This window comes from Sipha flava, unplaced genomic scaffold, assembly GCF_003268045.1.
Source record: "Sipha flava isolate LNK unplaced genomic scaffold, YSA_version1 169_pilon_pilon, whole genome shotgun sequence".
NCBI classification, from domain to species: domain Eukaryota; kingdom Metazoa; phylum Arthropoda; class Insecta; order Hemiptera; family Aphididae; genus Sipha; species Sipha flava.
Window position 1 is genome coordinate 458684 of NW_020271881.1, and position 14458 is coordinate 473141.

At 28.9% G+C, this 14458-nt stretch overlaps 1 protein-coding gene across 1 annotated transcript in view; it reads right to left on the bottom strand.

Moving 5' to 3' along the window:
- Positions 1-375: 375 nt before the first annotated feature.
- LOC112679832 (galactosylgalactosylxylosylprotein 3-beta-glucuronosyltransferase P) overlaps positions 376-14458 on the bottom strand; it is a 68165-nt gene continuing 54082 nt past the window's right edge. Inside the window, exons 3-6 of the mRNA XM_025549756.1 lie at positions 8391-8548; positions 5396-5572; positions 2266-2379; positions 376-644 (exon numbers count right to left, since the gene is read on the bottom strand). Coding sequence (XP_025405541.1) covers positions 537-644; positions 2266-2379; positions 5396-5572; positions 8391-8548 — 557 coding nt within the window. The 3' untranslated portion in view covers positions 376-536. The remainder of the gene's footprint in view (positions 645-2265; positions 2380-5395; positions 5573-8390; positions 8549-14458) is intronic.

The window sequence follows — 14458 nt, forward strand, 5'->3', positions numbered from 1 at the left end:
CATGAATTTAAGTATGCGGGAACAGTGTCTTAGAAACACATACATATATAATAATAGTAATAATAATAATAATAATAATAATAATAATAATAATAATTATGATAATAAAAATAATTAAAAAGTAATTCAAATAATAAACTTACGATCCCTCAATTTCGAGGAAACGCTATTGACTAGTTTCAAGACGGCAAAAACGATTAACAAAAATAAAAATAAGCATTTCTTCAACGATATAATAGTTATTTATAAATAATATTATTTCATTAAAAGCATAATCGTTATGTACCAACATGGATCGCGAAAAGCAAACAATGAAAAGGAACGTAAAACATTCGAAAAAAAAAAGATAAATAATAAAGATAAAAAACCACATGATTGAGCAAATCCCTTTTTTATATTTTATTTTTTTTTTTTTTTGCTTAAGACCACTATCGAGGACGATCAAATGGACGCGTGTCCGCAATAATAATAATATGTAACATGAAAAATTCTGTTCCCAGTGAATATCCTGCGGCGGCCATGGCAGTCGAAATGTGTCAGACTATGATATCCTTCAGTTTAAGTACGTTGGTGTTCTTGTACTTCTCTTTGTCTACTTTCAACGATGGCTCGTTCTTCTTCGTCTGCGTGTGCCACACTAATATCTGTAAATAATAAATGAACGTGTTCGTTTTTATACATGTCACATTGATAGGATTTCTGATGATTTATCATTCTGTCCATCTGTCGTCACGACCAATATACGCTCACGTAATACACCACGTACATATGTACACCAATCACGGAGTACAACACACGCAACGTGTTAATATAATTGCCACCAGATTGATATTCTCTCCGAAAAGTTGTATTTTCCTCCTACTAACTATTTTTATCAGTCTAGTCGTACATAATGCATAGTTCGTTGTGTGATCTACGTGTAATCTAAGCTTTTTTTCAGTGTTTTATTAATAATGTTGCCAATAAATTACGATGTTTTATTACTTCGTTAACAGTAAAATATTGTATGAGTAGACTTCATGAAAAAATTAATTAGTCGAAGTTTAAGTAAAAAAAAAAAAAATTATACATCAAATGTTTGTTAAATACTGCATAGAAACATTATGGGATATACCTATATTTATACTATTATAAATGGTTATTTGGAAAAAAAACGTAAGACTGTAATTGTTTAATTCACACGAGTTTACTCGACACTGTCATCATGTATCACTATTATCATATACAAGATACGCACAACTGGTCGTGAGACGCGTTTTAGAAAAAAAAATTTAATAAATTATTTAGTTATCGTGTAATACAAGTGAAAAAATAACCAAAGTGACATTATTATAAATTGATAGTAAAAGTCTATAACTTTTGTTAATAGATCAATATTGTCACTACTGTAGGTCAATTAACACAGTTGTTTTTCCGTCCAAATATTTTGTTCGGTGTATTTTCATTTAAATTATTACGATTTATTCCAAACATCAAAAATATACTTTAAAAACCCTTTTAAATTACAACAGTAGCATGTATTGTACTTACTACCTAATAAATTGTCACTACATTAACGAGCTCCAGAACCAAATTCAAGGGAAGTCCATTCAAAAACTTCATTCAGCAAGATTAGAATCAGAAGTGGTAGTGTGGACGAAAAAGTTAGAATTGTATATCAAAGTTTTCGTGAACTCGTTACTATCTTAATCAATAACTAGAATTGAATTACTCTGTTCAGTATATTCTGCGTTAGTTCACCATTTATTCATAGTATATATAATGGTGTTATTAATTTGTTTTATTATTTGTTTATTGAATTTTATTCTCAAAATAATTTATGTTAACCATCCGAAATTATGTGATAAATTTAATTCTAATGAGTTTTTTTTTTTTTTTTTGTATAAATAATTACCGTTGTTGTTTGATTGGATATAATATATTATTCGTTCATTTTTTTATTTCTATTTACTTTCCGGTTATATTTTATGATGAGAGATTAACTCAAGTTACATCAATAAATTAATAAATTAATAAATAAATTATAACTAATATTTATAAGAAAAAAAAAAAAATAGTGAAAATGACTAGCCGTATAATACGCTCGTGTTTGCATTTTTATCAAGCGCTGTCGTCTGAACTATAGTAAACTGTTATTAAAACGTCACGGAATTAAAAAATAGTATCGGGTGATGTGTGAGTTGTGTCGATGGTATATGTACGTTGATGCGGCTATGGAGATACAATACGATTATTTTAGGTTTCGGTCGGTAACAGCGCGCTTACTTTGGTGCAATTGTCTGCTTTTAATTCGATTTCATGCGGTTCGAAAGGAGCCAATGTTCTCAAAAATCCGTCTTCTTCGAATCCCGGTTTATAAGGCATTTGAGCGTTGGGTCGCTGAAAATACGGTAAGCATTCTACATTAGTTATTTGTAGTAATAAAATAATAAAAATAAAACAAATAGACTCTCAAATGTCAATGTCTCATGAAATCGATAAAGTAATGGGTTTTACAGTAATACGTGGAAATCATATTGTAAACAAAGTTTTCGTGAACTTAAAAAATAACAAACATGTCAAACGGATACGAGTAGAGCTTTATTGTTAATCATACGTGATATATTGTATAGTATTAGAACGCTTACGCTACACACACACACACACACCTATATATATATATGTTTATATGTATTTGAGCTGGAAAGTTCAGGGTGGTTTTTCTTTAATGCGATGAGGAGTTTTCTCGAAAAGTCTGAAAGGACAACAAGAGAACAAAAGGATTATCTGACAACCCGGATGAACAATGTTTAGAATACAAAAAGTGTGCAGAAAGTGAAATGAAACCCCGTCGAGTGTTAGCATATTATAATATTATTATATTACTTGCCGGTCTTTAAATTCATTTTTAGCACTACAAACCCGTAAGTGGAAATCAAATAAAAACAATACAAATCTCTCTGTGTATGTATTTTACAAGTATATATATTGAAAAGTAGTAGTGTTTGTCTTGGTGCTATTTTATAAGCTATATATATTTCCCTAATTCACCGCCTCGGAATTTCGCAGTACAAAGTTGATGTTTTATCATCGATTTACTAGGTGCTGGTTTGTGTTCGATCTCGATAGTTTTAGCGCAGCAAACCCTGAAAACTGGATACAAACCTAACATAATAAAAGGCTGCTACTTCAAACCCGAAAATCTTAAGTGGGTATATAGTACATTTCGTTTAATATCCGTTGTTGAAGACGTGCATTGATTATCAAGACAGTACTAAGACTAGTAAATAATCAACCGATTTTGTATCAGATAACACTGTTAGTAATAATACAGTATAATATCATAAGTATGGAGTTCGAATATTAAAACCAACACGATCGGTAAAACGGCTGAACTGATAACACTCGGAATAGATTCTCATAAGAATCTAACTAATCTAACCAAACCGTTTTTCACACATGTTTTGTATAATTTTACATGATTTTCATAATTTTCACTTTGTTGGATAATACAATAGTATATAAATCTGTAATCTTATCCGCGATCGCAATTACTTATATAATAAAATAACCTCGGTGGAAGTTCATGAAATTTAACTTAAATTTTAATAAATTTTTAAATATTTGGTAAATTACGGGGGGGGGGGGGGGGGTGTCTAGATAATTGATAAACAATCAAAGGAAATAAGAACTTGGATGGTATCAGGTGGATTATTGCGATATGGAATTTCTAGGTAAATTTGAATACAATTATGTCAATCTTTACACTCCGTCAATAACTATAATAAAGTTATAATATTTAAAAATTAGAGCAACTGAAAATGTAACATTTAAGTCAGTTTAATAACGCTTATATTTTAATTTAAGTTAATTAAATAAAATTAATTAATATTTCATAAAGAAAAATATTTTAAAAATTCATTCCTTTTACATTAATATCTACAATCTCTAATGGATCAGAGCTTTAAGGGGGCCCTCTTAAATTTTCTTAAATTGAGGCCTGGGGGAAAATGGTCCTGCCTCCCCTCTTAGCGACGCCCTGTTAGTGGGTATATTATATAGTAGAATGTTAATTATTTTCGTGCAGTGAACCGTAGGGGAAAAACACGTGTCAACTTTATTATGAAATTTGTCAATAAGAACGAAAGTGCAATGGAGCAAAACCACGTGGAGGAGCTTTAAAATAGCCGAAAATATTGTAGCCGACACATATTTCAGCCGACGGTATTTGTCATTTGACCATGATAATATCATACTGTGGTAATAGTTTATACCACGGTTATAGATACTATGTTATGATAGTCAGATAGGTACTAGTCAGAACCGGCGAAAGCTATGGGCGACTGGGGTGCCAAACTGAAAATTATTTTTATTTAATTTATATTTTAATACACATTAACAATCTACAATTTTATAAGTTAATAATTTTATTACAATATTATATAATCAGGTAATAAAGTTTAAAGTTATAGTACAAAATACCTAATTAAATTTTATTTAAACTTACTAAAAAATTTAATTTTACTATTACTCAAACTAGGTAAGGAGGGAATTAATAGTGCCAAAACATCTTAGATCATGTTATATCCTTATCTATAACCTAATCAGTAATACGGTATAAGATAGTAGGAGATAACATATTTTAGGAGTGTCGGCTAAAATACTACCGGCTCAAATACGGTTTGGACAAAATATTATCGGTTCAAATACGATTCAGCTAAAATACGGTTCGGACAAATTACGAGTAGGATCATTTATTTTTCGGCTAGAATACGAATCAGTTGATATATTATCGGCTATTATACGCACTCCTACCACGTGTACTAACTACATTATAAAAAGAGCAACAACTCTTAAAACTTAAACATTTTAATTCGAGCGATTATTCGATTTCTTCGTAATTGACAAATAACTGACATCTAAATACTGAATATCAAATCTGTGAATCAGGTCGATGGAGTTATAACTTTTATAACAGTGAACTTAAGAAGAACAGAATCGATCGTTCAAATCGATCACATCCAGATATTTAACAGTATACGGTATGGCTAATTAACACTTTCAACATTTTGCAAATAACATTAAATGTTTCATTGAAACAAATAAATAATAATAATTAATATTTCATTATTATTGTGAATTTCGTAGAATAATCTCGATGGCTATTGTATTATAAAGAACGGTTTGAAAATATAATTGTGATTACATAATAAATATAAGATCTACTGTGTCGTTGACAGAATTTGAAAATAGTGCGCAAACATAAACCGTGGAACGCGAACGGCATGGTATCATTTTTAATTTTTAATTTGAACGGACAAAAACTATTGAATAAAAAACACGATAGCCGTTCGTGTAATTATTTACCTACAGTGTGGGTAGGTGCCTATACGATTTTATGAAAATGTTGACTTACTTCTTGTAGGAATTTAACGCTAATCGCAAATCCGGCCATATCGACTGGAAACTTTCTACCTGCAATCCAACCATCGTAGAATCCGATCAATTTTCCGTTCTTCACGATTGGCGTGCTCAGGCCAGTCTTCGTGCACAGACCTACAGGCCACATGGACACTTTCTGTGTGTTGCGCATCTGCGTGCACATAATACATAACAATGAGAAGGAAAAAATATAATTTAAAACCATAACATATTTACATATTAATATGGTGTACGTTTAATTATTTTTACAGTTAGTATTAACTTTACGCACAAATGGAATTAAATAATATTTTCGGATTACGAACAATCTGAACGTGTGAAGTATTTATAAAATTAAAGATTATATTATAGTATGAGGTAAACAAATTAATTCCATGTTAGCAAAAGATTATTATTAAAAAATCCTAATATTAATTATTTAAAATCGTTTTGTTTTTAAAAAATATTAGTATAATTATTTTTTTCTTTACGTTTTGTAAAATATTTAGTGACTTTTTCAATGTCCACCGAACGAGGACCTTTATATTTATTAAAAGTATTAAAGTAAATTTTATTTTATCTATGAAATATATATTTTTATACATTTGTGTTTGTACCTAGACATTAGTGGCGTACTCACGGGGGGGGGGGGTTCATGGGGTTTGACCCCCCCCCCCCATTAGCCGTATTTTTTTTAAAATTATTCCAATAGTTTAATAATAATTGATTATTGATTTTATTGATTATAATTTAGTGGTTTATACGTCATTAGTTACCAGTATCACGGTTATCAAGTTGGATTAGAGCACGACCATAGAACATGTTCTATGACACGACCGTGCTATCAATTTATCGATTTGGTGACAATTTGTGATAATTTGGTTTTTTAAAACAGTACAAAATTTGTTATTATTATGACTATGGGGGGTGTGGGGGGCAGAGCCCCCCACTTTTGTATTCTTTTAAATTTTCAGAGCCCCTCCATTGAAAATTCCTGAGATCGCCACTGCTAGACATGGTATATTATAAAATTTAATTTTTTATGAATTTGTGAAAAAATATTTTCATTAATTGTTAATTTTTCAAATTTTAGATTTTGAATAGAACGAAGAAGGCATTGGTTTTACCATGAAGTGTGTTATACTAGTGTTATTTTTTTTTTGTATTATTGTGTAAAAGATTTCTACTTACTCCCGAGGAAGGATTCCTCCAATTATGACAATAAGAGACTTCCGATGGAAAATGTTGTCTATTTAATACTTTGAAGAGAGTTATTTCACGAATTTTCCAATATTTTACTTAATAATTGCAAAAAACTGATGAAAAAGTATAAAAACTACTAACATTTATGTTATACCGATTTTCGACCGAATCGAACTTGGGTTTTCATCTTAACTCAAAAAGTAATAATCGTAGGGACTTTACAATTATACTGAATGCTTATAATACTGTTCGCTATATATGGTATGATTTTTAAAAGATTTTTATGAACTACTTATGGGTATTTTAATAAATATATGTAAGTACATTACTACAAATTAAAAGTAATTTTTTTTTTTTTTTTTTGCTACTTACGATTATTAAAAATGATATGGGTTATTAGATTTTTTTTGAAAACGCCGATAAAATAAATTGAATACAACATTTCTCAAACATATCTATGACTGATTGATGATATAAAATCATGCTTAATTAAAAAAAAAAAAAAAAATACTTTTAAAAAAGTTTGAATATTTAATTTTGAATGAACATTAAATATTTCGAAATTCCGCTAAATTTTTGTGATAAAAAATGTTTAAAATTTTCAGTTTTTGTAAAATTGTCTTTTTAGCAAAAAAAAAAAAATCATAATAATAATAATATAATGGGAAAGTTACAAAAATATTTTGTGTATTATAATGAAATTAGAATGAATTCGGATATTTCAACAAATACCTTTTAAACTATATTAGTTATTTAATTATTATCCTATAAATATTAATTTTAAAGGCTCAAAATATTTACTGAGACTTATATTAGTATTTTTAAGGCATTTAATGGTTACTAAATATTTAATGAAATTTATGTTGTTTATAGGCAATTAAAATTTTCGATTTTTCTATATTTTAGATGCTTTTTTTTCAAAAGGTTAGAACATTAAAAGTTTAATCTATTTTATTAATAAATGGCTAATCATTTATTTAGAGAAAATTAATCGAAAAACTATTTTTTGTTTTTCCGATTAATTTTTTTTGTTGGTATATTGGTTCCAAGTTTTAAAGACTAATACAGCAATAACATTCATTCATTGATGTATCTCACCCTAATTTTGAGCCCCATTTGACCATTTTTAATTATAATATTACTGATTTTCTATTAAAATGAACTTGATTGGTCAATGGAATGGTTAAAAGTATAATATGTTAATCTGTTAAAAAAATAATTTTTTAAAAGTTATTTTAAAGTGGCGCAAATTACAATTTTAATAAGGTGAAAAATGACGTAAATTTAATTTTTTGTAGGTACACAATGGAGCAGATTACTTAATGTCCTTTTATTTAGTTTTGTACGGCGCAAATTACAACTTTAAAAAGTAGCACAAATTATCAAAATTAATTTTTAGATGTGGCGCAAATTACATATATATTTTTTTGGAGGGGGGTTGTTTTTGGCACAAATTACATACGTCCATGAATATCGCTTCTTTTTTTTTTATTTGTATTTATTAAGTTATTTTTAATCTATGTTTTTTTATATATATTTATGAGTACATGTAATTATTTTCTGTTACTGTTTAACCCTCAAAATAATCACAATAAAATAAATAGTATATAAGGTATGATTAAACTAGTTTATTCTCTGTTAAGAATGTTACACGTGTAGACGCACAAAAACAAAAGCAAACGATTAAAATATAATATCAATACGTTTAAAATATATTTAATACATCAAATATATTTAGTCATTTAATAGTTCGTAACTTAAGTAAAAAATAAAACAAAATATCCAACCTCATTGAATAGCCTAACATCGTAGGTGTTATCGTCATCGGCGAAGTACACTACGCCTTCCACCGCGTTCTGACGAATCCATTTCAGACCTCGGTTTCGATTTGCCACTCCTTTGGGTTTAGCACCTCGTATTTTTTTGAATTTTTCTGGCATGGGAGCTGAAAAAATGTAAGACAATAAGTTTATACCCAATGCAGCACGTTATCAACCCGGTCGGTGACAAGATTAAAATACACGTATAGTGGGTTACTTAAGATACCACTGAAAATGCACTCCTCGAAAGGGTATCCGTATAACGCGTATACGTTTTATTAGGAACAAAAAAAGAAAGAAAAAAAAATCAATGTTTCGAAAAGTGTTATTTTACACAAGTTGTTCTACGTTGTAACCCTTACACAGTGTACCGTATACATAGCTTATACTTCGGTATAGTTCGCCCCATCGGTCCCCAATGACCTCTACAAAGCACTCGGCGAGAGAGAGAGAAAGAAAAAGAGAGAGAAAAAGAGAGAGAGAGAGAGAGAGAGAGAGAGAGAGAGAAAACCTAACCTCAATCGATGGATTTACCACCCTACGCGTGGCCAAAGTAGTTAAATATCATGATTTTCGTGAAACTCTACTATGAATATGTACACAATAATACCCTATATCGAATAATATGTAATTGTTGGTAGAATTGTATGGTTGTTGTTGTTATTATTATTGCACAAAACTTATTATTGCACAAAACTTTTTTGTTAATTCGAAACGTCGTCGTGACCAAAGACATTATTACTTGGTTGTGCACTGGGATTGTTTACGTTTTCGAAGCCGCAAGAATGAAACAAATTGTGAATACCTACGTATAGCTTAACAGATATTTACAAGTGGATAATAAATTTAAATCTCACTACCGATCATTCGTTTTCAGTGAAAAATTATTCGTTAATTTATTTTTACCGTTCGTATCTCGCTTTTTCAATACCGAACATTACAGAAGGACGGTATTCATCTACGCGAGCGATACAACATTAGTAATTACTGTAACAGTCTTGTTCGTATATGTTAAAGTACGTTCAACATAACATTACGAAAATGTGTACTTGATAAACGCGTTATCGATGTACACAACAGCGTAATATGAAAAGGTTGGCTCTCTTTCGAGAAATAATATTATATATTGCTCTTGGGTACTATAAAAATTTATTTTGGGTTTTTTGTTTTTATTTTAACTCTTATACCAATGTGTATACCGATTTCGGCGGGTTAAATTAAATAAATAAACTCAGATATAATACATCTGAAATCCAAAAAAATAATTGCCCAATTGAAGTTGTGTTCCGTGCAGGCCCGTATTTAGGGGGACACGGGTGGCACAGGAGCGTCAAGTTTCAGAGGCGGCAAAATATTTTAGTAAAATTAATTTTAAAATTGATGTATCTAATGAAAAAAAAAAGAAAATAGTATGTTTTATTATGTTATAATTTGTAAATTAAAAAAAATTGTATTATAATTTATTAATTAAAAAAAGTATTAAATGATTTTTATTTATGAGTTATATTATAATATTAAAGAATCTCGATTATGGACGAAATAATAAGTGTTACAATTACTATTTATTTTATTTTATTTTATTTATTTATTTATTTTTTTTTTTGGGGGGGGTCATAAATTTCCCGGGGGTATCAAATTTTTGAATACGAGCCTGGTTCCGTGCCACGTATTACAAGTATGTTTTTCTAAACGCAACATTAACTATAATCGCTTGTTATAGGTTTTAGGTTGTGCTAAAGCGGATAATTGCATTTACTTGTTTCATACCACATTCACAGGGCATTGCCGTTTTAACGAAGTATCGTCTACTTTTATAATTACGTTAATAATTAGTGATGGACATCAATTATGAAAGCAATCGAGGTATTTCTATTATGATAAAAATAATCGAGTAATCAAATAATTTTGAACATGAGTAAAATAATGGAATAATCGAATAATTTTGATTATGAATAAAATAAACGAACTATACAGTTGTCCTCTAGATCTCGAAATAGTTTAAATGTTTTGAATTATCAACTGTCGGTTAAATATTATTACTAATTTAGTAGTCGAATTAGTATATTTTAAATCTGAAAAATAGTGCACACATAAACATATAACATTACAGTTTCCAATATAGTTTACATTTATTTAAGCATAAATTTGTTGAACTATAGGCTCACTCGCTAATTATGAAATATAAACTTTTAATATAGTATTTAATAATTAACTGTTATTTTTCAGTTTGGAGGACATTAAATTATATTTGAAACTTCACTTAAATGCGTAGTCAACTTTTATCCGGGTTTGTAGTCAAAAACATTTTTAAATATTTACAGTTTTTTTATTTTAAGTATATAAATAAGTATGATAAGAGTCATTTTATTTATAATTAAGAATTTAGAATATTTTATATCAGTATATTACTTTAGATGAAAGATAATAATTATTAATAAAAAAAGATTAAAAACTCTTGTCTTTTATTTAAAATAGAAACTAGGTTTATTTTCTCTACATTGTGATAATTATATGTGTATAAAAAATATAAGGTATGTTCTATGTATGAACGTATGGTAAACATTATATTAGATATTGAGAAAAGAACAAATTCAAGAACTTTTAATGTAGAACACTGTTATGTCATTGTACAGGAATATTAAAAAAAATTTGTAAGTCTTTTGTCTTGAATTTGTTCTTTTCTTAATATCTAATATAATATTTACCATTCAAACATAGAGCCCTACATTTTCTATACATATATAATTATCACAATGTAGAGCAGTGGTTCTCAAACTTTTTTTTTTTCGCGTACCATTTGAGTATATTATCAATAAGTCACGTACCATTAACGATTAAAAATGGAACCATACAAATTTCACATAGTTAAATACATTTATTTTAAATAAAAAGACAGTAAAATACTAAAATAAAATTATTATTTATTTATTAATACAAATTTATTAGTATTTTTTAAATTAATATATGAGATAATATTGAATTTTTAAGTTCCGTTCTACCACCGACCTTTCACGTACCATTAATGGTACGCGTACCACAGTTTGAGAACCGCTGATGTAGAGAAAATAAACCTCATCTTTACATAATAGTAATAATTATTAACAAATCCAATGTAAATTGTTATGTTCAGTGGAAGTATTTACATGTGTTGTAACATTAATGATTATGAAATATTGTCTATCGTACAGATACGACAGATAAATTTATTTTGATAAAAATATATATGATTATTTCAAATTAAATGCGACCCATAAAAAATAAAACCACAAAAAAATCAAAAACACGGACATTTCTCTTGACGTCACCCCAACCCTACCTATGGCTTTTGTTCGATAACAGAAAACCAAAATCGTACTTAAATAATATGAATAACCACACAAATTTATATAAATTTCATACTAAAAATTGATGGAGAAAATTTAAAAAAATTTCAATAAGGTGGGACTGGGGTGATATTTATATGGAGGAGGCGTATTGTTACAATTTAAGTCCGCAACTACTTATTTTATAACGATAACAACATTCATATTGTGGTCTGGTCCATGTGGTCGTGCTCACTGTGTGTGTGTATATATATATATATATATATATATAACATACAAGCATACCCAACGTCAAAAACTAATTGCGTCGCAACGTCACGTTGATATAATTAAAAACTTTTAAAGTCCATTAAAACGTAACACTGTAATGTTTTTATGTACACATATCGTTTATGTAGTTAGGTTAAGTTACTAAGATAATGTTACGTTTCTGCTCCAAACGTATACGTAGGTATTTAGCGCAAAAAACGTACTTACTCTACAGTTGTCATGCTGTCACTGCACCAAGTTTAAATCAGAAGAACGAGTGTTTCAAACTAGGAAATAGATTTTCATTAAGCACATATATTTTTAATAGATAAGTGTCTCGTAATGTATATTGTTTCACCAAATAAAAACTAAAATATAACAAAATAATTCATAATCAAAAATATTCTTAAAATATTAACCATTTTTTATTAATTGTATAAATAATTATTTGAAAACTGCACAATGTTTATAAATTATAAAATTAATAAATAAGTTCCTTGTTTGGATTATTATTATATAATTTACCCAGAGTGCATTTTTATAGTCGATGATGGTTTTTAAATTAAAAATAGTCATATTTTTTTCACATAATATCTTAGGTACTCAAAGCAAGAACTTTTTTTTTCAATTTTATAATTCACGTCGATATAATTAGAATTATTTAGTTAATTATTTTAACAATACTTTTTTATTATATAATCAAGAAGTGTTACATTTGAATTTATTATAATTATTAATCCAGACACATTTATCAACGATAACAAATAAATGAATAAATTGTTATCTTTATTTTGAATCACGTAAGAATTAATTAAAAAGATATTCACGATCTTGTTAAGAAAATATTATATAATTATTATGAGTGTACGTAGAAGAGAAAATGTAAATAATGGTTTTAAGTTCAAGATTTGCAATTATTATATACCCAGTTTTTTATGTATTATGTAAAATATAAATTCAGTTATTTGTAAGTTTCTTTTTGTCAGATCTCAAGAGCGGTAAAACCATTTAAAATTACTTGATCGTGGGTAAACTTTAACTACAATAACGGACATAAACGGAGTTACACACCGGATATTGGAGTTAACAACTATTTAATTATTTTTGAATAAAGATAGGCTCTACCAGGTGATTATTAAATCATTGCCTCGATCTTCTTGGTTGTAAATATGTTGAAATGACTCGATGTTTTTGTAATGTTTTTACCACACCAAAAAAATAATTACACTAGCGCTTTATATAAAAAGAGCGGTAAATTAAAATATTCCAAACTATAACGAAATTGGTGAGATTCACTGTGAACGGCAATATCTTGAGTTTAACGATTCGAAATAGTTAATTAACGTAAAGTTAGATGTACAATCAGCTGAAAAATGATTCACCGTGTCATAGGAACATATACAGATACAAAAACAAATTATTTATCACCCTTTAGGACCCTTAGGATATCGTTTATCATAAAATTCCATAAAAAAAAAAAAAGGGTTATCTGTTTTTCATCAGCTGAAAATTTTTTAAAAAAAATTAAATGTCTAGTTGTTGCCCCACCAAGGTCTATCACACCAAAAAACGAACATAGAGAATAATTAAAATTGAAACATATGTTTAATCTAGTCAGTTTTGAGCCAGTGACCTGGTTTATTACTATGCGGCGTTCGCAGTCGTTGATAATAACTTCAACTCGTGGTAATTGTTATTTTACGTGTTTTTCGCTAACGACGCCTACACGCGTGGTGGTTTTTGAAATAATTATAATGCTTTCGACGACGGAATGAAAACAGTGGAAATAAACATAGTCGTATGTTAATGTTAAGAGGTTGCAGCACATTATGTACGTATAGGTACGGGTACAATAAAAACGCGGATTACACACGCATCGAACACTCGAAATTCGCGTTGGCGGAAAAAATCGATACGTCGGGAAACGTCGGGGATTCGGCCGTCGATAATAAACAAAACAAGAACAGACCCATTATTTATATTGTTTAATACACGAACGTCTTGGTACGCCCAGAGAAAAAGGACTGCGGCACACGAGCACAGTGTCTTGCGGGCGGTACGGCCTGTAGCTAGGGGTTGGTGACACGGGCAATCGCCAAGGGTGCAAAATGTTTAGAGCGCGGACACCAGTCCATTTTGTAATTGTTTTCATTGGAAATCATAAGAACTTCGGTATTCGATGCCCATAAATATTGTTGCACAATCGGGTCTTGGGGGTCCCTATTTAATTAAAAATTGAATGTAACCATGTTCACCCCCTTATGACACCCTTAGACATTTTACCGCAAACCAACGCATAATATATAATTAATTATACTTAACATCAAAGTTTCAACCATAAAATCAAAATATAATTATAATGTGTATGTTTTTTGTCTAAAGAAGAACCAATATAGAATTATAATTATGACAAAAAAAAAGTAATAATAATAAACAACATGCGTTCTATGTAATGACAATAGT